This window comes from Indicator indicator, chromosome 2, assembly GCF_027791375.1.
Source record: "Indicator indicator isolate 239-I01 chromosome 2, UM_Iind_1.1, whole genome shotgun sequence".
Lineage (NCBI taxonomy): Eukaryota > Metazoa > Chordata > Aves > Piciformes > Indicatoridae > Indicator > Indicator indicator.
In genome coordinates, this window is record NC_072011.1 from 39625566 (window position 1) to 39650440 (window position 24875).

Sequence of the window (24875 nt, forward strand, 5' to 3'; positions counted from 1 at the left end):
CCTGATGGGATTCATCCTAGGGTGCTGAAAGAGCTGGCAGATGAGCTGGCCAAGCCTCTCTCCATCATTTTCCACCAGTCCTGGCTCACTGGAGAGGTCCCAGAAGACTGGAAACTGGCCAATGTGACGTCCATCCACAAGAAGGGACGCACAGAAGAACCTGGGAACTACAGGCCTGTCAGCCTGACCTCAGTGCCAGGGAAAATCATGGAGCAGATTGTCTTGGGGGCAATCACTGCATACCTGAAGGATAGCCAAGGAATCAGGCCCAGCCAACATGGATTTAGGAAGGGCAGGTCCTGCCTCACCAACCTGATCTCCTTCTATGATCAGGTGACCAGCCTGGTGGACGTAGGAAAGGCTGTGGATGTAGTCTACCTGGACTTCAGCAAGGCCTTTGACACTGTCCCCCACAGCAAACTCTTGGCCAAACTGGCAGCTTGTGGCTTGGACAGCAGCACTCTGCACTGGGTTAGGAACTGGCTGGAGGGCAGAGCCCAGAGAGTGGTGGTGAATGGTGCCACATCCAGCTGGCAGCCTGTCACTAGTGGTGTCCCCCAGGGATCAGTGCTGGGCCCCATCCTGTTCAATATCTTTATTGATGATCTGGATGAGGGGATTGAGTCCATCATCAGTAAATTTGCAGATGACACCAAGCTGGGAGCAGGAGTTGATCTGTTAGAAGGTAGAAGGGCTCTGCAGAGGGACCTTGACAGGCTGGACAGATGGGCAGAGTCCAACATGATAGCATTCAACAAGTCCAAGTGTCAGGTGCTCCACTTTGGCCACAACAACCCCATGCAGAGCTACAGGCTGGGGTCAGAGTGGCTGGAGAGCAGCCAGGTGGAAAGGGACCTGGGGGTACTGGTTGACAGCCGCCTGAACATGAGCCAGCAGTGTGCCCAGGTGGCCAAGAGAGCCAATGGCATCCTGGCCTGTATCAGGCATAGTTTGGCCAGCAGGAGCAGGGAGGTCATTGTACAGGGAGGTTAGGCCACACCTTGAGTACTGTGTCCAGTTCTGGGCCCCTCAGTTTAGGAAAGATGTTGAATTGCTGGAGCATGTCCAGAGAAGGGCAACGAGGCTGGTGAGAGGCCTTGAGCACAAGCCCTATGAGGAGAGGCTGAGGGAGCTGGGACTGTTTAGCCTGGAGAAGAGGAGGCTCAGGGGTGACCTCATTGCTGTCTACAACTACCTGAAGGGAGGTTGTAGCCCGAAGGGGTTTGGTCTCTTCTCCCAGGCAACCAGCACCAGAACAAGAGGACACAGTCTCAAGCTGTGCCAGGGGAGGTTTAGGCTGGAGGTGAGGAGAAAGTTCTTCACAGAGAGAGTGGTTGGCCATTGGAATGGGCTGCCCAGGGAGGTGGTGAAGTCACCATCCCTGGAGGTGTTCAAGAGGGGATTGGACGTGGCACTTGGTGCCATGGTTTAGATAGGCATGAGGTGTAGGGTGACAGGTTGGACTCGATGATCCTTGAGGTCTCTTCCAACCTTCTTGATTCTATTCTATTCTATTCTATATTTTGGAACACGGTGATTGACCGCATCTCCCCTGTATTGAGAATGGCTGATTTTACAAAGGTGGTCTTCAGCTTTTTAGAGACCACACCAAAGTGCACATATTGAATATGCTGCTAGAAACCACTGTCAAAAGTGGCTTTTTTCACCAACTATGGGGTTCATAAAAATACAATAAGGTAAATGGCTGGCTGAAGTTAAATAATCTTGCAGTGCCTTTTACAAGTATACACAAAAGCAAGTTTTACAATTGCATTCTTACTCTGAAGTAAACATGACAGTTGATGAGAAGTAGAAGCAAGTTTTAAATATAATCCATAGTTTCTGTATCTGAAAGCTCCTAGTAAATATATATATATATGTATTATACAATCTTTAAGACTTTTATTTTTCCACTTATGACCTATCTAGCCAACTGTCAATCTGAGCACTAAGTTTATTTTTGAATAAATGTTCCTTTTCTGAAAGGTACGCATTTCACAGGATCCACTGTTCACCATCTGAAACGCAGGGTTGTGGTAAACAGATGCCATCTTCTTAAGTGCAAAGAATCCTAGAAATCCATCTAATCACTTCTCTGTACAAATGCTGACACTAAATCAATAGTTAGGCCTGAGTAAAATCCACATGTCTAACACTTTTTCTATTTTATCAAATGACAGTAGCACATTGTTTTAAGTCATCTAGAGCAATTTTAATCAAAATTTCTCCTATTTCCTTAACTACAGGATGCTTATCCATGCCCATTTCTTCTCAGAATCCCTCCCTCTCCTTAAATGTCTGCTTTCACTTGTTTTACTTGCCATATTCCAAGCTTTTCATCACAAGGGATTTTTTGTTTGTTGTTCGGGTTTTATTTAGTTTTGTTGTTGTTGCCTTATATGTGATCCCACATCTGTTATTGGAAAAGGAGATTGCTATCAAAGGCGCAGTTTTCAGAACTCAAAGTGAAATTCCATTTTCCATGGTAAAATAAAAAGTTTCCCCCAACTTTGTGAACTGCATTTTAATTTTGAATGTCTAATCAACACTAGCAGCATTAACAGAAATCAAATCAACAAAATTTGCTTGCTGGCTGATAAAAAAAAAAATTACAATGTTTACCAAAGCATGTTGTCAAAGAATAGAAACAGTACTTGAGCAATCAATCCTGATGTTAAACTTCACACTGAGGAAAATGATCCGTTCTGAAACATACACGTGTAAAACCTTCCTTTCATTCCGTCACCCTAATGCTTTTTGGATTCATTTGCTCTCGACAGTACTGACTGTTGGAATTTGCAACATTCAAATATCAGTTCCCCAAATACAGAGGTATTCATAGTGGAGTCATTTGCTTTGACTTTATCGCGCACAAACTATCCAGGTGCTTTGGAATAGACTGTGACTCGCTTTGCCCTCGAGTGACTCTGCAGGACATTCTCCAGAAGGCAACAGCGGCGTTGGGCAAGACGTCGTGCCAACGCCGAACTGAACCGAATCTATTGTACGCATATCCTCCTTCCCCTCTGCCGTGCAGGTCACTTTTCAGAAACGCCCGGTCGAGGACCGCTCCGGTGTACAAACCTACCAATTTCATAGCCCCTAAGGGCCACGCAGCGACACCATGAAAAGACAGGCAACGTGTTTTAAGGGTATTTAAGGGCTCACTAGCGACAGCAGCCTGGGTCATGACAGCAACAAAACAGCCAGCCCCAGGAATGGCATCGGGAGCAGAACTGCCGCCGGGAGGAGAGAGCGGAGGTGATGAGGCTGCCTGACAGGAGCGGGCAGAAAAGCGGCGGCCCCCGCCGCACAGGTGGAAATGCTGTGGGGGCAGAAGGAAACCGTGTCATGCTAAAGCTACTCCATGACAGCCTGCCAAAGGTATTTTTAAAGCAGATGCTAGCTCTCAGCTGTCTCACTCAGAAAGTATTCCTTAATAGATGATGAGTGGAGTGATAATTCGTGTCAATCAGAAATAAGGACATGGTACTAAAAAGTGAGACAGAGAATTATACACAGGAAATTGTGGAATATGCTTGTGTAACTCGTGTAAAGTGTTCTTTATTGTTGCCTTTGCTGTTAATTGTATATTCTGTTTGCTTTAATGCATTTATGTAAAGGCCTGGATACTATAGTGAAACATTAGCGTAACTAGGGAAGCTAACAGCTTGTGTGAAAAATCGCCTGTGTAGCAAAGTAAATATAACAGTAACAAGTTTCTCAAGGATGTGCAGGAAGAAGAGTCGGTTGCTGGCAAGAAAGACGGGAACAGACAGTGGGAGTACCTTGTATGTAACAAACCAGAGTGAGACGTGCTGACCACCTAGAGGAACATATAGTGGGAGTAAACCACAATGACCTTGTATGTAACAAACCAGGATGAGACGTGCTGCAGACCAGCTGAAGGATTACGTCACTAAACTACCACCTGGAGGACCACTACGTCTGCATAATACCAAAAATGCTAATGCCTATAATTAATTTGATTAAACACAGGTTTTTGTATAAATATGTATTAGGAATAAAATATTTAGAGAGGAACTAGATCATATATAGTGTGTGCGTTGGTGGAGCGTCGACTCCGCGCATACAGCGCTGTTTTGCTTGCCTTTTATTGCCTTTTAGCACCTTAAATTGCCCTTTTCAAAATAAACCTTTTTTAATTCAAAGTTTGTTTGGCTCTGGCATTTATAACAATAGAGAAAGCATAAAAAACCAAACCAACCACACCCACCGCCACTTTTCACACACTCGGCTCCAGCTCACTCTTCCTTCCTCGGACAGTTGCCGCCTTCTCCCCGGCTCGGCTGCAGCTGTTACCGCCGCAGCCCCCGCTTCCCTTCCTGCTGCTGCATCGCTCCCCATGGCCGGCACGCCGAGAGACGCGCCAACGTACTTGCGGCACCCAGGACACAAGAGCTCTTCCCGTGGCCCTTCCCTCCAGCCCCGCCAGGATTCCAGTAGGGTCCACGGCTCAGACCCTTGAGAGACTTCAAACAGTGCGAGAAACACACGCCCCGAGCAGCCCGCGTTACGGCATACGAAAATGCTGCCGCTCCGCCGGCTGCCTCAGGGCCGTGACGCAGCAGCCCGCGACCCACCGAGGCCCCGCCCAGCGCCGGCGAAAGGCGGAGCTTGCGGTACCCGGGTCGGGCGGTTCTAACGGCGGTTGGGGTGTTCCCCTCCGCCCTCCCGACTAGGCCGTTAGAGAAGGGCGGCTCTCGCGAGAGGCGGCGCTATGGGGGTGCACGGCGTTAAAGCGGTGTTCTTCGACTTGGACAACACGCTGGTTGACACGGCGGCGGCCGGGCGGCGCGCCATTGAGGAGGTACTGCTCTTGTCCCCTCACAGCCCTGCGGCTGTGGCCGCGCACCCCACGGGCGTGGCGCCGCGCGTCTCCCGCTCCCCTCCCCGTCGGCCCCTGTGTCACCTGGCCGGCCCTGACACGCAGCCGGAGGCTCCTCCGGGGCCGTTAACAGACGCGGCGCGCTGTTGGGAGCGAGGGGCTGGGGAGGTGCGGCGGCAGGCGCCATGCGTGTAGCGCGCTGATGAGGGGCCCTTATCTGTTGAAGGTGATCAATACTCTGCAGTCAAAGCACCATTACGCGGAGGGACAAGCGCGTGTCATTTGTGATAAGGTCCAGGCCAAGCTTCTCAAGGAGTGTCACGATCCCGCCAAGATGTGCATCACCGACCTGAGGATTTCGCACTGGGAGGAGGCGATCCAAGAGACGATCGGGGGGGAGGCGAACCGAAACCTGGCCGCGGAGTGCTACTTCCTGTGGAAAACGACCCGGCTCCAGCACCTCACCCTGGCCGAGGACACGCGGGGCATGCTCACCGAGCTGCGGAAAGGGGTCCGCTTGCTGCTCCTAACTAACGGTGACAAACAAACACAGAGGGAGAAAATCGAAGCGTGTGCCTGTCAGCCCTACTTCGATGCCATCGTTGTGGGAGGAGAGCAGAAAGAAGAGAAACCTGCACCATCCATATTTTATTACTGTTGTGATCTCCTGGGGGTGCAGCCCGCAGAGTGTGTTATGGTTGGTGACTCTCTAGATACAGATATTCAAGGAGGCCTGAATGCTGGCTTAAAAGCAACTGTCTGGTTAAACAGAGCAATGACTACCCCAGTAGATACCTCCCCAGTACCTCATTATATTATTTCTTCTGTTCTGGATCTTCCAGCAGTTTTACAGAAGATGGGTCACAAAATGAATACTAAGTTAGGATCTGACCATATGGCTAGTAGTAATGAATCACATTGATGGTTCCAACATACAATCAGAGACATGCTGAGCTGTTCTGTGACTCATGCTGTTTTAAAAAATATGACTGTAGGATTTTGAGCTCCTTACAGGAGCATGCTTTCTTAAAACAGCAGATGGGTGAATAAAATCATAGTTGTCAATGAGAGCAGGATAGAAAAAAAGAATTAGATTAATTTCAAAATGCAGTTACTTAGAAACAGCTGTGCCTGGAAATTACTTTGACACTGTGGCTAAAGTCTGTCTGTCTCTGACCTAAGTAGCTGGTCTATTGTTTTTATAGTGGAAAAGAAAACGTGAATGTTTTGATCTTTCACATGCTTCGCTGATTTGTAGCAGAAGCTTCAGTTCAGACCTCGTTTGCAGTGTGTAAAAGGTGAGAAAGTATAATACAATCTGGTAAATCTTCACAGTTGATCTGCAGTTTAGCTCAGGAACTGGAGTGAGTTTTGCTAATTCTAAACCCGGCATTCATTGACAGCATTTATTATGTATCAGGCCATTAGAAAAAAATCCTACCTTTGATCTTTTTTGATCTTTTTTTCAAGTTTTTAGGTTTCAGAATCTTTTTTTCAAGATTTGCAGTGACTTTTATGGAATGTGTACCTCATACCAAAACTACTTTAAATGTACATCAGAAACTGGCAGTTGTGTAGGGGACCATTTGTCTGACAGACTTGATGGATACGTTTTTACTTGATCTTTGTGCTTATGCAGATATGCAGATAGTTGTAATTCAAATGATTTTTGTTGGAATGTAATTGATAAAATGGGTATTTTCAATGGACTTTTTACTGTAGTGTTAGACTCTTTAAAAGCTAATATTATTCTGTCTGATTTTACCAGTGAATTTTCATCAGACTTTTGGGAGAAACCATTCTTGGTCTTGCTCAGGTGTATGGTTACTCAGACTCAACTACAGGATCATTGGTTTTGTTTTGTTTTTTATTGACTGTTTTAATAGCACTGCTATAAAATCCCTCTAGTTCCTTCATGTGTTTCATGTGATTTACTATGGAAACAATAGGAGCTAGCTATTTGTAAATGGTTTTCATGACTCTCTTCCAGGAAATCAGAAAATTACATCATATGTATTATATTACTGTGTACAACTTTATGATGTGTATGTGCTATTTCCTGTGTCATCTCCTCTGCTAAATGCAAGAGGTGAGTCTAAAACACTAAAATGTCTCTTTCTCAGATCATTATCTTAATATTTTTTTTCTGCACTTCATATTATTACTGCATAGTGGAAAAGTATTGACATATTAAATGGAAATATGAACACTTGTTGGAAAAACTGTTTTTCAAAATCTATTTTCTATCTATACATTGAGCTGAATATCTGACCATATGTGAGCACTGAAATTTTAGAATAAATTACTGACAAATCTTTTGAGAACAGGGATATCAAGGTGCTGGCAGAAGTGTACAGCATGTAGGCAGCAATAAAACTTCACAAAAAAGTACAGAAACCTACAAGGAAATGGTTGTGTAGAATTAATACAAGAAAGGTTCCTTTGTCTCACTTGACGTGAATGAGTTAATGTAATTAAGTTTTATATAGGATGACAGATTCAGTTTAGAGGAGGCTATTACTGATCTGGCTTAAATTTGGCAGAGTTTGAGGTTACATCAAAACACTGAGGAGATAAAAAATGCTCTTGAAGTTTCAACCTCCTTTTATCCAGTTGTCCTTTAAAAGCAAAGCAGCTCAGGTTCTTCATATTATATAGCCAAGACCTTTGAGGCATCAGGCTCAGTAACGAGAACACAGGTAGACCATCTCTGTACTTTGAGGAAAAGGACATATGCTAAAAATTATGAGATTGCAGTGGTATACTTTTTTTGCCACATGTGCCATGAGCTAGTGGGACTGACTTGGCACACATTTGTTACTGAACTAAGAGACCAAAGATTTTACTTCATATGTGGAAGAGCATGAAAACATTCACTGGTTTAGCTGATGAGCAGAGTGTTGCTAAGTGTTCCTTATAAGCAAGGATTGACAGGAAAACAATAAAGATCATTGAGCCTGTGAAGAATATTGCATAAAAAATAGAAATGTATCCAAAAGGTTAGATGGATCCCTGAAAAGATGATGTGTTTGGAGTACTCAGTTTTAACCATATTGTCTGAGACAAAATCAATAATTTTGTGTAGAACAGCATCCCAAAGGAGCTGCAGTATAACTGTTTTTCACACAGCACCAGCATAATAGAACTTATGTCAGAATGAGATTTCTGACACAGCTGAGCATTAAAGTAACAAATAGCAATAATTCACAATTCTGTCTATGGGTGTGAAGGATACATACATACCAGGTTACCATTTTTTAATATAAGCTGGGGCTCGTATTCTCTTGCTACTGCATCATTCTGAAGTAGGATGCTGAGCCTGCTTATTGTATAAAGGATCTCTTGTTTTAGAAGAGACCACTCTTTTTGCACGTGGCCAGCTGTTTTCTTAAATCTATGAATCTATGAAAAAACACTGTAGCTGAATGCTCAGGTGATGGTGTTGTCGGTTGAGGCCACACCCAAGTGTATTTTTTCCATTGCTGAGTACTGTACCAAGTGGGATGTGACTACCAGTGTTCAGATAGGACAACAGTGTTATGGTACTTCTATAAAACAGGAAGAAACAATAGAAGAGATTTCTCTGTCTAGGGGTCGTCTTTGAAGCAGTTACCCAGTAACATGGATTAGGTATCTAGAGTATCAAAATAGATGTTTTTCTTGGATGGAGCTCTTGCAGAAAGCCTAATGAAAAATAATTACATTTAATGAAACATATATGTAGTGATGGAATAATTCTCACATCAGCAGCAGGAGTAGATGAGTAAAACAATCTATATTCAGTTCCAGTTAAGTTTGCTTAGTGTAATGCTCTATTAGCTAAATTGTCTAGTTTAAACTATATTGCCAAAACACACTAAATAAAAAGAAAAGATAGATTTTCCATTATATTTTTTCAGGTTACCTTCTGATGTTAATCTACATTGACTTTAATGAAATGAACTGAAGCAATAATATCAACTGTATTTTAATTCTTAATTTTAAAAACCCTGTGTATTAGTCTAATAAAAGTATTTTGTTTATAAAACATTCAGCACTCTCTATTACTATGGATAACTGTGTCCAGGTTTACAACAAAGGTTAAGAGCTTTGTTTGCTTTTTAAAATAGCGCAGAATTAGGCTTCAGAATCTGTGACCTCACATTTAGGTGTGGTGACTGGGTGTTATTTCCATAATTTCAAACAGAAGATGGAACATACTTATGTATTTATGAAGTTTGGCCAGACTGTACTTAACGAATTACTAACTACGGTTTATTGCTGGTTGAACTGCTGGCAAGCTGAATACCAGCTCATATATGCCTACGTGTGCTGATGGCATGGCACTCACTGCTGCAGCAGCATAAGAACAGACTGCAAAGAGAGTAAGAAAAATACAGTAATCAAGTCCAGGGGGCTATTTCAGCAGGTCCTTGGTGCACAAAGCCTTATCTGAGTTACATTGCTGCCTCTGTGAGGGGAGTATTAGAGGCTGCTCACCTCGTGGCACTCTTGGCTGCTGAAAAGCAAGCTGTTCTCAGATTTCCCCTGGGCGATGGAACAAATTGTCCATCTTCTGGAATTAAGGAGATAGAAAGAAATGGAAAGGTACTTAAAGAGCACTCTAGATGAGGGTACACTGTTAAAATAAGTAAAGGACTCAGTGTCCATTATTGGCTATGCCATCTTGATGCCTGAAGCTGGACAGTGACAGCCTTAGAAATGAGGACATTTTCTTACACACCTGAAAAGCTTTAGCACAAAGTTGGAGTCATTAGAAGGTTCCCCAAATGTTTTACACAGCATGTAACTACCTTTCATTAGAATACTAAGTTAATGCAGAAAGATAAAAGAGATTTGGATGGGGTAACAGCTAAATGTTTTCGTATTTCCTGAATTACAGACAACAGACAATTTCCTGTGCCCCAGATAACCTGAACCACTTCTGTTTGTCTTTTCCTCTGAAGCTTCTGTTGATTACACCAGTATTAGGACTTTGAAGTAATCTGATCCATCACATCAGTTTCTTCTATTCATGTATGTAGTGATTATTTTTTCAACTTCAGCTCTAAATGTGAAGATTTGTAATTCTGGGTTACCTTGAGACCTTTAAATGAATTTTAAATCCTACCTCAGTGGAATACTAATGAAACCCATCATCTGGAAATAATTTAAAGCACATTGAGAAGTACAACAAATAGAAACACAATGTATCTCTGCTGTATGTAGGGGTATACTGTTCTTTTGTGCACAGCTTTTACTATCAGCCTTGTAGTGGGATTGTCTCCATTATAACACTTTCTAGATCATGCTGTCCACATACAAGAGGCATAACAATGCAAAGATGATGTCAGCTGTGACTAAAGCAAAAACTGCAACTTTCTGCCTATGTTGCAAGGGACCTAGACACAGGATCACATTGCCCACTTCCTATAGCATATTTTGACCTTTTATTCCATCCACTAAAAGCAAGGCTGCATGAGAGCTGTTTGCTGAACAGCCCTCAAATGCCAGGAAAAAGATACACTTAAAAAAATATGAAATTAAATGATGATGCTAGTATATGACATTTTGATTCCTAAAAAGTGCAAGCTATGTTTCTCAAGGCAACACCTAGCCAAAGACAAAATGTTACATTTATATCAGTGGAACTTCCCAAGGTTAAGTAAGATTTGTATGCTCCTTTCTGTTAAATCACCTGCAAATTACTTCTGCCTTCCACCTCTCCTCCCTCAGCTAATTGATCTCCATCATGTCAGTTGCACTTCCGTATCTTTTTGAATCACAACTGTGTTTAGTATTTGGGACAAAGTTTCCAGGAAAACACAACAAAAAATAATAGAAGAGTGACATGATCTTTTGTAGCAAGATCATATTAAGAACGTACATTTAGTACCAGCACCTTGGCAGCTGTGTGCTTCAAGCATATGATTGGGTTGTGTTTTTTTCTTTTCTTCACAGAACTTCCACTCATATCAGGCAGACTAGGAAAAGTCATCAATTTGTGGGGAAAAAAAAAAAAGGAAAAATGTGGGGAAAAATCCCTGTGCAAACCCCTCTTTTAATCATCTATAGATATCAAGGTTTATAAGGCAAAATTGAAAAAAACACATCTGAAATACTTTTCTTCAAGTTTCAAAATTAATGGTTGTGATTAGTTGACTTAAGAAGTGAAAGTTGTGAGGAAACAAAATACCACTCATCATTTCAGCAGTTTCCCAGTGTCTGTCTAGTTCATTCATCACTGTCTGTCATAATTTTTCTGTCAACTATATTCAAGGATTTTGTCAGAAAATCTAACTTCTTGATATTCAGGCAGCCAGCCTTACTAGACAACGTGGAAGAAACTATGTCTGAAGCTTCAATTACGTTTTAATATACATTTTATTTAAAATATGAGATGTACCCATTTTTTTTTCTGTTGTTTGGTTTTGTTTTAGTATTTTTCCCCTGGAAATGTTTATTTTGCTACACCATCAAAATTACAAAACTTGAGGAAAATACAGTAAGATGTACCTGAGTATATATGACTGTGGTCATCTAAAAGCTATGCTTTGGGCCAAGGATTCAGGAAATCTTTTGTTCTTCTCAGTGATTGAGGAAGTCATTTAGAATAGTTATGGCTTGGTATCCCCAGGAACAAAGATGGAAAGCATGAAAATTGTCTTACTTTCCAGTCAAAATTCAGCCTCGTGTGCATCAGCTAAGCAAATTTTTAACATGTTGTTGCTGAGTCTGCTCAATGGTACTGCATTCAGGCAGATGTGGGAAGACCTTTTCCTGAGACAGTGACCAGTGTAACAGAAAGGTCCAGTGGAAGTGAAATCGTTACATGCCAAAATACAACTACTCAAATACATATTTTATCAGTCCTTCTGTAATGCAAGTACTAAGAATCTCAGTAAATTCCTCTCTCTTGTTCTTTTCATGAATTAGACCAGCAAGTACCCTCAAAGTTACTGTGCTGTTTTCATGAGAACACTGATGTGTTGTGTGTCTGTCTGTTTGATAAAGCCAGGCTTAACTGTTTTCATTTGTGCTACTGGTTGGGTGGTCTTTGCTGTTAATGATGTGGCCTGTTAAATCTCACTGGGGTTAGGATTTATCAGGAAGTCTGCTGTCGATGGACTGACAGCCTTTGTTTTCCAAGCTATTGATGCCTTCCATTGTGTTTTGTTTCAGACATTTAAATGAGAAGGGTCCTGAATGTTCTAAGTTCTTTTTTCCTTTCATGAAGAAAATGCATAAATGACACAAATAGATTGTTTATTTTACTTTCAGTAAACTAACTGGGTAAAACTACTGTTTTGCATCCATGTCTCTCATCTGAAAGAGCTTTAAAGGGTACCTAATAACTCAATGTCTAAACTACTTTGATATGTTTCCTATTTATCCTGTTACTTTGTGAAACAGTATATGTAAATTTAAAAAACTGTTACTACTGCAGTAGCAGCCTTCATCTTAATATATTGTATTATTATAGCTTTCCACTGTATTTCAATGTTGTTATCTCAAAATTAAAACAGCCCCCTACTTTAGAGATATTTTTCTTAGAGATAAATCTCCCTAGTTAACAACTATTATTATTTGAAATTTACAATACTGTGCCCCCTGTTTAATGATGTTCACCCAAACCACTTTTCTGTAGAGCATGTTTGTGTGTATTTTCAGGGTGAACAGCATGCAACAGATGTACACAAAATGCAGAAACAAAAATCTTTAGCTTCTCATACCCTATCTGTTAGCATTTGCATTCCCAACATTTTACAGAACTTGGCAGGTTTTTGGTTGACTTAACAGCCTTCTCTGCAGTGCAAGTTCTGTTGCCAGTAAATGATAAGCAAAGAAGATGCTTTTGAATGCTGCATAATAATTTTATAATACATTACCAGAATGCATTGTACTTGGCCTGGATTCTTTATTCTTCTCACAGTACAACTAACTGTTCAGGAATCAGCAGGTTTATGCTGGCATAAAACTTTTTAAAGGATATTAGAAAAGAGGCCTCACCGTTTTTCTGTTTCTATTGTCTGTTATGAAGGACAAGTGCTGTACTTGGGGTTGTGTGCACTTGCTCTGTAACAGGGGTTTAATTAAGAAAATGGCACTTTTTTCTGTATTGCTGAGTGCTAAAGTGGTGTCCTTAAGGAGTCACAGTGCTGCTAATAAGCTATCCTTTCCACATTGAAAGATGCAAATGTGTTTTTGGATAATTTTTGAGTGGCTAATTTAGAAGAGAAGAAACAAAAAATTAGACTTGAATAATAGGAGTTAGTGTCTGGAATAGAGTTGAAACTCCTGTCATTTTGGTATTTAAAAATATATCCAGTTTAGTATGCTCACAGTTGTTCATTTAAGTTTCTGTAAATCCTTTTGGTATTTTTGTGTAATATAATTTTTTTAGAAATAATAACAATAATAATGCAATTAGTAATTTGCTGGAGAGTTCATTCTCATTTTCAGTGTTTCCTCAGCAGGTGGCATTAGAGCTTTAGTATCATGTAGATGCAAACACAGGTTTTGGTTGTTTGCTTTTGGGTTTGGTTTAGGGGGGGTTGTTTGTTTTGTTTCGTTTGATTTAATTGACTGATCGATTCTTGTTAATTTTGTGTTGTTGTTTGTTTTTCCTTATTTTCCTTTTTTCCATCAATGTTTTAAAATAGAACATAGCACCATAAATGAAGTCAGAGCAATTCTCCAGACATCACAAATTATGATGACATCTTATTTTACTAGGTATTGTAAACATGCATTGCAAAATAGCCCTGCTTGGAAGACATTTTGAAAGTCTGTTTAGATAAGTATGATGATTTGTGGTGTATTTGGCAACAATTAGTTGGAAAAGAGCATGACTAAGTGGATCAGCAACCAGTTTGCCATAATATCAGGTCTTCTAAGGAAGTTTTTCCCCTGCACCTGATGCTGCAGTGGCACCTTTATGATTTCAAAATTCTCCTGATTATCTCCTCTTTCTCTAATTAGACAATGCACCAGCACTTAATTTCTATGACCTCATGTAAAGAGCTGTTACTTGCTACTACATCATATTTTTCTCACTCTGTGGAGTTCTTGGCTGCATCCCCAGATCTGCCATTCAGGCTGTGGTTCTAAAATCACACTTCCTACTCGGGCACCTGAAATGTGGGCTGGTTTTCCTTCACAAACCCAGTGACACTGCGTTTAGTGTCTCCCTCTGGCTACTTACTTGAACTTTGGCTCTCAGTGGCAGCTTTAGGTCCCTGCATGAGGAAGCCTTGAACACAAGCAGGAATTTTTGCTGTGTTTATCCTCAACGCTCAACAGGTGGCAATTGAGGATCAGTTTTCAGCACGACCAGCTACAACACCCCTGTGGCCCGACAAAGGGTAATCATATTGATCCTAGGAGCATATAACAAACACCTGTAATAGGCTTCTGCATTTCAGAAACTTGTACTACAATGTGTAGGGCTTGCTCAGTGCATTTAATACCATATATACTTGGCACTCATCAGATGTACACTGTGTAGGCAGCATGACTACCCAATCCGCATGCTGTGGGCCTGTGTGTACTGTTGTTGAGCCCTTCACAGCTCCAGGGCTGCCAGGTTACCAGCAGAATGGCTGTTTTGCTGCTACTGCTCCCAGTCAACCACAATAGGAAAATGTATAAAAATCCCCAGATTTTGTCATGATAGAAATTACAAGATGACAGAGCATGCCCAGAGAGGTAAAGGGTGCTCGTGGTGTGAAGTACAGAAATACTGCTGTCTCCATCTTAGTGGAGAGGGAACAAGACTCAGAAAACCAGTGACTGGCCAACAATCACACACCAAGCTTGGGGTGGAGACATGGCTCACGACCAGATATATGTGGCCCTGGATAGTTGCCTCAGCCATCAAACATGAGGCAAAATCTCCTCTGAAGCTCTCCCAAGCCAAGGGCAGCAGCAGGGTGCCAGGGTCTGTCCATATAATGAAAATAGTGCAGCATTCGAGTGGTTCAGAATGTTCATTGCACTCATCAACCCTTCTCACCTGAGAGCATGGCTGTGCATAAGAAGTGTTGCTACAGGAAAGCACCTCTGACAAATAATTGTAAATTAGGGCACACACTCTGAAAACCCCATTTCTGCACCATCTGCCTGTCTTCTTCTGAAAGCTGTGGAGTATTTTTGGGCTTTCTTAATAGGCCTGGTGTTAGAGGAGGTCTTTCTTCATGATAAGTGGTATCAGGTATTTGGACAGAGAAAATACTCTTGCACAATCCCCAAGGTCTTTCCTAGATGCTTACAGGGCAAGATGGTGCATTACCTAAGTGACTGCCTGCTTGACATGCACCAAATTTGGGAATGCAATGATTTGTGCCTTACTTGGGTCAGAATGACATGAAATATCAAAACCTTGATGCTAAAAGTCTGGAAGAGTTGGTGTAAATAGTTAGTGCAGCTTTGACCACTGAGACTGTAAAAGACTGTGTCACAAGACCAACAAGGAATTATGTACCTCATGCCATATTTGCTACCATCCAGCTCCTGTCTCTTGTTTCATCCACTTTTCAGTTGTAATGGTTTAGTGCAAGAGCTAAACTCCCCCACTCCCTGCACTCCCCCTCCCATCTCCTCTCTCCTTACCAGGAGATAAGAAGGGGAAGGGGAAAAAGGCAGAGGGAGAGTTGATTTACACAGAGCACTTTACTCCTCTGCTACAAAGATATCAGATTACATCAGTATATATAGAGAACAGAAGGAAAAGGGAAAGGAATACCCATCTGAATCTCCTAGCAGGCAGAAACACAGCTGCCTGCTCAAGGACTGGAAAAGCAAGAGACTGAGATTACTTTCCAGGGTGGTAACGCCGCACAGCTGTTAATGCCATAGTTGTAAATTTGTGATTCTAATAGTGGGAAATATTGTGTGGTTCTAAGCACTATATTCTCCACCCCGTATTCCACACTATTCTGTATCATGCTCAACAGCAGTTAACATCATAATGTGTATACATATATACACACACACACACAATTTACTATGCATTCCGACCTAGAGTGTGACTGTTCTGTGGCACACAATAAACTTTTCCATCTTCCTAAATCACCCACCAGGTGCATCCTAATCATTTGGATGAAAATAATCCCACAAATGGGTTTGCTTTTACTGGGGCAGGACTAACCCAAACCTTCTTCCCTAGGATACTCTTTATGTGTACCATGGGAACTTTATCACCCTCTACAGCATGTGGCAGCTTGGATTGGGCAGGGCCAGCCTGGTTAGTAGATCCTCTGGTGTTGACCACCCAAGTGGCTTGTGCTAAATGTGCATCCCAGGTTTTGAAGGTCCCTCCTCCTATGGCTTTTAGAATGTTTTTTTGCAGGCTGTTGTAATGTTGGACTTTGCCAGGAGATGGAGCATGGTAAGGGATGTGGTACACCCACTCGATGCCATGCTCCTTGGCCCAAGTGTCTATCAGGCTGTTTTGAAAATGAGTTCCATTATGCGACTCAGTTCTTTCTGGGGTGGCTCCAACTCTGGTTGTGCTTTCACTGGGATGGACAGGCAAGAACCCTGTTAAGAGCAAAGTATGTATGACTAAGGTAAGTGGTGGTAAAGTGTGACCTGCTGCTTGTGGAATAACTGTTATCAAATGTCCTTGACAAACATTTTAGCTTACGTCTATTACCTCACTGTAGCAAAGCAAAACAGAGGTGATGTCGTCTGTTACTGATCAAAGTCAGTGGGAATTCCCTTTGAGTGAAAGTAGCAGCTGTTACTTGTCAGAGGCTGAGGGATCATGTTTGCCTGGAATTTCCCAAGACAAAACCCATAGCTGCTGGCAGGTGGTTGTCAGCATGTGGCAGTCTGGCTTGCAGGAAACAAGCACGCAATATACAGAGTAGAGAGTACTTTAACCTGAACACTGCTGGGAGGAACATGGAGAAATCCTAGGCAGTGATGCTCCAGAATCTCTGCAGATGAGCAGAAATCAGGTGGGAATTATGTCAATATCAGAAGCAGGGACCTCCTACATGCTAAATGAAGAATTAAGTTCCACAGCATGTTGTGACTGCCAAAGTATAAATGGATTCAGAAAGACTGAACCAATTTGTGGAGGATACATCAAAAAGAATATGATGAACAGAATGGTCTGGGTACAACTTATGCCTCTGGAAGTTTCTACCACGCTGATGGCCAGCAGCTCTATCTACTGGCCAGGGAAAAAGCCTTATGGAAAATGCCTCACTTCCTATCCTCCTTAGTCATCTACTGCATGCTACCCCAGCAGACAACAGACTAGACTGACTCACTGAACTGGCCCAGACAGATGTTATCATACAATATTTTCTCCCCCAAGATTTCAAGAAAATATACCCAGAATTAAGACAAAATTTATAGAATTTGCATGTAGTTTGCACCTCTCACTTAGAAAATACCATGATGAAAGCTTCTCATACCTTGCAAACAGACACCTTGGAAGAGCAGGCAGAATGTGCAGATATTTCAAATGCAACTATCCACTGTGCCTGCTGGCACATAGCACCTTCATTACCTTCCATCTTCCACCTGGAGGAAAGTGTTTTCAGATACATTTTCAGGGCCTACCTCTTTCACCCAGCGCATGAAATCCTATCATTGTTATTTTAAATCTCCTGTGGAACTATATGGCCCTGAGAAAATACCTGGGATAAGTCATGGGAACAGAGGCATCTCACCCTTACCTGACTACAAAACTATAATGCACATCCCTAATTGAGAAAAAAATACACCCCTCCGCATCTCTGTGCAAGGATATTTCCTTCAACTGGTACTTTCTGTGTTACAAATAACAGCATTGCTCTCCTTATAGTCTTCTAAGTGGTATTTTTTGGGTTAAATATGTTTCCAGAGATGGGGCATCTACCATGTCTGTGGGCAACCTGTTCCAATGTTTCACCACTCTCATCATAAAATATGTCTTCCTTATACCTAGTCTAAATCTGCCCTTTTCTAGTTTAAACCTATTACCCCTTGTCTTGCTGCAACAGGCCCTGCTAAAAAGACTGTCCCCATCTTTTTTATAGCCCCCCTTTAAGTACTGAAGGGCTGCAATAGGGTATCCCTGAAGCCTTCTCTTCTCCAGCCTAAAGAACCACGACTCCCTAAGCTTTCCTTCATAGAGGTGTTCCATCCCTCTGATAATTTTTGTGACCCTTCTCTGGACCCAGTCCAACAGGTCAGTATCTTTCCTGTGCTGAGGACTCCAGAGCCGGATACTGTACTCCAGGTGGGGGTCTCACCAGAGTGGAGTAAAGGGGTAGAGGGTAGAGTCACCTCCCTCATGACCACTCTTCTTTTGATGCAGGATGTGATCTGCCTTCTGGGCTGCAAATGCACATTGCCAACTCATGTTCAGCTTTTTATCTGCTACTATTCCCAAATCCTTCTCTGCAGGGCTGCTCCAAATCTCTTCATCTCCCAGCCTGTATTGATACTGGGGATTGCCCTCACCTAGGTGCACCTGTTACTTGGTCATGATAAACCCTCTGGCATGTCAACTGTATCATTCAGCTTGGTGGCATCTGCAAACTTGCTGGACTCGATCCCATTGTCATTGATGAAGGTACTAAACAGGACTAGTCCCAATATGGACCCCTGAGGGACACCAATTTGAGCTGCCAGGCATGACGCTCTGGATGTGATGATTCAACCAATTTCTCATTCACCAATCAGAGCACCTATCAAATCCTTGCCTCTCTAATTTAGAAAGAAGGGTGCAGTAGAGGACTGCATCAAAGCCCTTACAGCTAGACAACATATACAGTATGCAAGGTATTGCTGATGACCAGAGCGAGAACATGACATTTTAAAACATTGCTTAAAAAGAATACAATTGTATAAGTAGACACAAACAATTTACTTCTTTAAATGTGATATTACCAGATTTTACAGCTTTTGATGTGAACTTTTCCCAAGGAAAAAGTTTTGAGTAAGGCTACAAACTGCGGAAGTTTCAGTCTAAAACCATCTCTCACAAAGCAAGGGGAATCTCTGTGAGCCCACAAAGAGTTCAATGTGTGCAATCACCACTGATCTACTCCCAGGTTTCAAGTTAACTGTTGTGCCTTAGTACCCTGTTTAAGCAGAGCCTCAGTGTATATGATAAGGACAAGCACATGAAACTGCAGATGGTCCCCTGCCCCTGTTCATTAAGAGAGCTCTGGTCATCTTCATGTATTTTTTAAACATTCACATGGACATTTTTACTCCTCCTATTCTCCTCCAGTGCCTAAAGATATTTTTCCACTGAGGTATTCCTACAGGCTAGTCAGCTTTCTCAGGTTGTATATTTCTTAGGGCTAAATTGTGTCAGAAGTTTAACATATCAATTCTTCAGAAAAAGATGGAAAACCTAACAAAATAAACAAAAGGCCCTTGTGAATTATATTTACCACTATACTACCACCTGGTCATATAAAGAGCAACCCTTATCTTAATGAACAGTGCTGGATATATTGATCATATAGAAAGCAACCCTTATTTAATGAACAGTGATGGATATATTGATACACAATATATTAAGTATAAACCATTAATAGATTATATCTTGTTGATGAACAAAAAGAATAGCTGTTATTTGTAGCATCAAGTACCGGCAAGTGTGTTTGTCAGTCTCTGTTTGGTGTGAGGCTATGTGCCAGAAGTTCTCTAGAAGTATTTAAGATTTCACATATATTCTATTTTTCCTATTTTGTTGCTGTAAGCCCTGTCAAAGGTTACTAGTCCGTTTTTGTGTTACTTGAGACACAATGATTTAGCAGTAATGGCTAAAAAATCTCTTTCTTTTTCTTTTTCTTTTTTTTTTTTTTGCCTACACAAAAAAACAGTTTCTTGCTGCTGCCAGGCTAAACAAACTGTGGCTGATTTCCAGAACAAAAAAAGAAAGGAACTCCTTACTTGAACCCAAAATGTTGTTGTAAGTTTATCTTAATGAGGCAGTTACAGTCTTCAGTGCTCATTTTTTAATTATTTGGAGGAATCCTCTCAGAGCCAGGGAAATAGTGGAGTAGGATATTAATCTGGGCTAGAAAAATCCAATTATCAGAAACAAGTTGGCAGCATTTCTAAACATCTATTACATTCTGCAGGATCCCAGTTTTAATTAAAACAAACAAAGCTCTGGTACTTTCCAGTCTGTTTCAGGCTCAGCTGCCAGTTTTCTCTTCCCTTGGCTTTATCTATATTCAAAGTCATACCAAGCAGTTTTTAATCACGTTAAATGAAATAGATGCTAACTGCTGCAGAAATGCACTTAATTTAATTTAAATAAGGTTTATATCAGCCTAGTTAATTGGGTTTATTGCCAGGTTCAACTGGTATGTATGATTTTTAAAAGTGAATAAAGAGTGTCCTCAGATTATATGGGTAAATTTAAATTTACCAGCATAATTTTGAAGGTAAACAGCACATGTGCTAGGGAACCTCAGTTTTGGGAGAGGGCTTAGGCAGCCACAATCCCTATGAAAGACCAAATGGAGAACTCCACAAATGACCATCATGGGGCTGGGGATCATCAAGTTGCAGGTTTGGACTGAAAGCCATTCCTGTGAAATCATAGCTAGGTAGGAATTTAACGTGCTGTTAATGTACTTGGGATGATGTTTTAGTGAGTGTTTTGTACACCAGAAATAAACATGAAGATATCTGCACACTCAATTATACCTGGCATTAAGGAGATGTGGTCCCCACCCAAAGGAGCAGGATTTCTAAACTAATGAATTACATAAGCCAAAATGCAGCAATTTCTAAAATAATAGCTCTTTAGTGATGGATTGATCCTGCTGGTAACAGGATAACTTATTCTGATGGATACGTTCTTCTGCTAAAATAGCTAAATAACTTCTTTATCCCAGATGCAAACAAATCTCATGCTTTGAGATCTTAAACTAAATGACTTGCTCTCTCACAACATGTTGGTAATGTATCATCTAACTCAGCTAAACAGATCCAGACACAAGCAAAGAGAGATCTTTTTCATAACGATGTCTGTTTAAAATGGACTTTAATGATATGGGTCAGGAAAACTCAATCTGTTTTCAAAGAAAATTATAATCTGATATTATTAAAAAGCTTTTTACCCTTGCCTATTCAACCACAATCTCAAACAGTTTTGCCCGTATTTGGAATTCCCCTTTTATCAGCAACTCTGCACACTCCTTTAAATAGCCTATTGGCATTGCAGCCAGGATACTCTCAGACAGGATAAAAATACTACTGCAATGTATTAAAACAGCAGGTAACTGTGATGAAAGAAGCTGCACAGATGAACAGAAGAGTTTCATTTAGAGAATTCAGTGCCTCCAGAGGCAGCACCAGCACTCACGTCAGCTAGCAGTACTATCCCTTCATATTCCAGATCACAGAAAAAGCAGCTCCTGCTTTAACTTGGGGTTCTGATCACCTGATTACACACATTTCATATGTTTTCATTAGCTGCTGGCCTTCAGACTGGGAAAAAACAGATAGTTCCAGTGCTGACAAAGCCCAAACATTTTCTCTGGAGACCAGCAATGGTGTGTATTAGTTAACTATATTAATTAATAGCTGCTGAAAGACATCCTTCAGGAACAGCTCTCACCAGGCTGAAAAGAGCACACTGCTTCCTCTGTCACTCACCTCACACCAAGAGGAGAGTGGCCTGAGCTCTATGTCCGAAGATGGGGTGTAGATTTACAGGACTCCTAATTATGCCACAGTAACCGAAACCTGCATTTACCGTTCCGCTTCCTTTGCAGTATTAAACTTTGACTTGACTGGGAAGTGTAAATTGAATGGCGAAATCTGAGCTGGTGTCAGCTGAAATAGCTGTGCTGAAGACAGGGAAGTTCTAGGTGGTGTACATCAGAAAGCATCTGACCTAAATTCCATGGTAGGCATGTCCTTCCTTCCTTCCTTCCTTCCTTCCTTCCTTCCTTCCTTCCTTCCTTCCTTCCTTCCTTCCTTCCTTCCTTCCTTCCTTCCTTCCTTCCTTCCTTCCTTCCTTACTTCCTTCCTTCCTTCCTTCCTTCCTTCCTTCCTTCCTTCCTTCCTTCCTTCCTTCCTTCCTTCCTTCCTTCCTCCCTACATCCCTTCCTCCCTTCCTTCCTTCCTTCCTCCCTCCCTCCCTCCCTCCCTCCCTTCCTTCCTTCCTTCCTTCCTTCCTTCCTTCCTTCCTTCCTTCCTTCCTTCCTTCCTTCCTTCCTTCCTTCCTTCCTTCCTTCCTTCCTTCCTTCCTTCCTTCCTTCCTTCCTTCCTTCCTCCCTTCCTCCCTCCCTTCCTCCCTCCCTCCCTTCCTCCCTCCCTTTCTTTCTTCTTTCCTTTCTTCCTTTCTCTCCTTTCTTTCTTTCTCTCCTTTCTTTCTTTCTCACTTTCTTTCTCTTTTTTTCCATCTGTCTCTCTTTCTGTTTCTCTCTCCCCCTCTCTGTTTCTTTCTGTTCTTTTCACAACTGATCCTTTGGATATTTTTTGATTTCTGCAATGGCACTGCAGGAATTATCATTGCAAATCAGAAAGTCTACCAAGTCCACTCTCCTTTCCCAACAGCTATCAACGCCAGGTGTTTTCTAAGACACCCTCAGCATTTCCCACCATGCTGGAGAGTTGTGATTGCAGTGAAGCAAGAGGACACAGACCCCTTATACACAGATAGACTATATCAACTCTCTCTAATATTTATTTTTGTTATGTACCTGATTTCATTTTGGATTTCACTGATTATTCTGTCAGTTTTGTTCTTAGAGTTCTTTACCAAACTAAGATGTACTTTAGTGTTCCCTGTACATATACAGTATGAAAGTAATGATCAGATGAATATTTTAAAATATCTTCACATCATTATTCTTTTAGAAAAGGATGCTGAACTGATCTCTAAAACATACTCAGCAATATGTATCTGTATTATTTTACTTTGCATATACCTCCTCTTTGGCTCTTAATTTCCCTTACTAACTTAATTATTCTTTCTTTCTTTTCCATTTGTCTTTCCATTAATAAAGGCAGCCTGTAAGAAAGATGGGATCAATCTTTTTATCAGGACCTTCTGTGACAGGACAAGGGGAAATGGGTTTAAACTAAAAGAGAGTAGATTTTGACTAAATGTAAAGAAGAGATTTTTTACAATGAGGGTAGTGAAAAAATGCCCCAGGTTGCCCAGAGAGGTGGTAGAAGCCCCATCCCTAAAAACATTCAAGGCTGGATGGTCCCTAAGCAACCTGATCTAGTTAAAAATGTCTCTGTTCACTGCAGGGGAGTTGGACCTTCAAAGGTCCCTTCCAACCCAAGCCATTATATGATTCTCTGATTATGTTCTAATTAAGATTTTCATTATTGAACTTTCTACTCCCAGTCCTCTTTCTTAAGCTTTCCTAGGTCTACTTTTGAAAATTCCTGGGAAAAAAAGTATATCAAATATGTAATTACATGAAAGTAAATGTAATGCAGAGACAATTACACTCTGTCATGATTTACCTAGCTTGGAGAGGTTAACATTTTCTTGAGAATACACTTTGAAGAGGAAACGTTTCATGGGAAAATTGAAATAACTTAATTACATTGGAGTACAATAGTATGTTGCCACCCTTACCATTATATTTAATAGTAAAAAAATAGTAGTTTTTTTGTCTTAGAAATTATTAAACTGCTGCATCACATTTGGATTAGAGCCATTTTTTAACATCTTGTTTGTAAAAAAATGCAATCTCAAATCTAACAGTTTGGAGAAAACATGAGAATGTTGTTTACATTTTGGAAAATTTGTTTTCCAAAGAAAATTCTGAAGCTGAATTTGACTGAATTATGTTTGAAAAGTAACTGGTGTTGAGCTGACATTTTCCATTCACTGTGCTTTAATTTTTCCTGCTCAACCAAAGATGTTAGAAACCAGACATTCCACATTTCTAGTGTATATATATATATATTTTTTTTTTTTTTAGTCTAGTGAGCACTTGATTTAAGAAAAACTACATTAAGATGACAAAAAAGTAAGTGAGCGTTTCCTACACTGTGGACTGCAGATCACTCAGGAGGATGTGGAAATTCACCACCACCTTATGATTTTAGATAAAAGCATGCTAGCAAAACGGTTCCTTTCTTTCACTCCCCCAACATTTTTGTGGGGTAACAATGGTCATTAATCCATAAAGTCCTTGAGAAGCAGAGTACACCTCAAATGCCTGGTTCACCAAAAGAAATTTTCATCTCAGCATTATCACCAGAGTTCTCCTTGCTCTCCTCAGCCTCCTTTGACTTTCCCAATAATAGTAAAGCTTGCCATAAGGATAATGAAAGATCACCATGCCCCCTTGAAGAGTTAGACTTAATGATCTCCTGAGAAAAGGACAACCTGTATTTGGACCTTTTCGTCCTAGGAAGGCAGTACTATTATTCACTGTTTTAATGATTACTGTTAATAGTATTATTGCTATTACTATTATTTCATTGACAGCTCCTTTCCCATCCTTACTTCCAAATAGTGCTGTCAGCCTCAGCCCACACTGGGGATGAAGGGTTGGTATTGGGCTGTTGATACTGAGCTGGGCCACGTGCTGCTGTCAGAGTGATGCTGCCATCCCACTGCTAGTGCTAGTGGCACTGGCTGCTGCACTGGGGAAACAGCAGCACAACAATTCCTCATAGCCTATGGCTCCACCTCTCCCAAACCCAAGGAGGAGAGCAGAAATCCTCTTGTTCTTGCTAGCAGCCCACAGCATAATCACAACTGCATATTTGTCTCTTCAAACACATAGGAAAAGCCATCCAAGTCCCACACCTATTATTGGGGTTCCACAGGATCAGGGAGACACTGCTGAGTTCACAGACACTTGGCAGTGTTCAGCAATGGTAGATGAATCATATGGCAGCCACCTCAGGGTATGGCGTGCAGCTGAAAATGGGTACTATTCCTTATATCCCAGGTGAGAAGAGGCATGAGTGGCACTGGAAAGAGTAGGACTCCTCTCAGGCAGCACTAGGGAGCAAATCTGCCCCACACTTGCCAGCAGCATCACCCTGCAGCCAGCAGCATCACCCTGCAGCCAGCAGCACCACCCTGCAGCCAGCA

General features: G+C 41.5%; 1 protein-coding gene across 1 annotated transcript; it reads left to right on the top strand.

Moving 5' to 3' along the window:
• Positions 1 to 4741: 4741 nt before the first annotated feature.
• Positions 4742 to 7015, top strand: NANP (N-acetylneuraminic acid phosphatase). The gene is made up of 2 exons (XM_054397531.1): positions 4742 to 4831; positions 5076 to 7015. Exons 1-2 carry the CDS (start codon positions 4742 to 4744, stop codon positions 5769 to 5771), a joined length of 786 nt encoding a protein of 261 aa, XP_054253506.1. The 3' UTR covers positions 5772 to 7015.
• The last annotated feature ends 17860 nt before the right edge of the window (positions 7016 to 24875 follow it).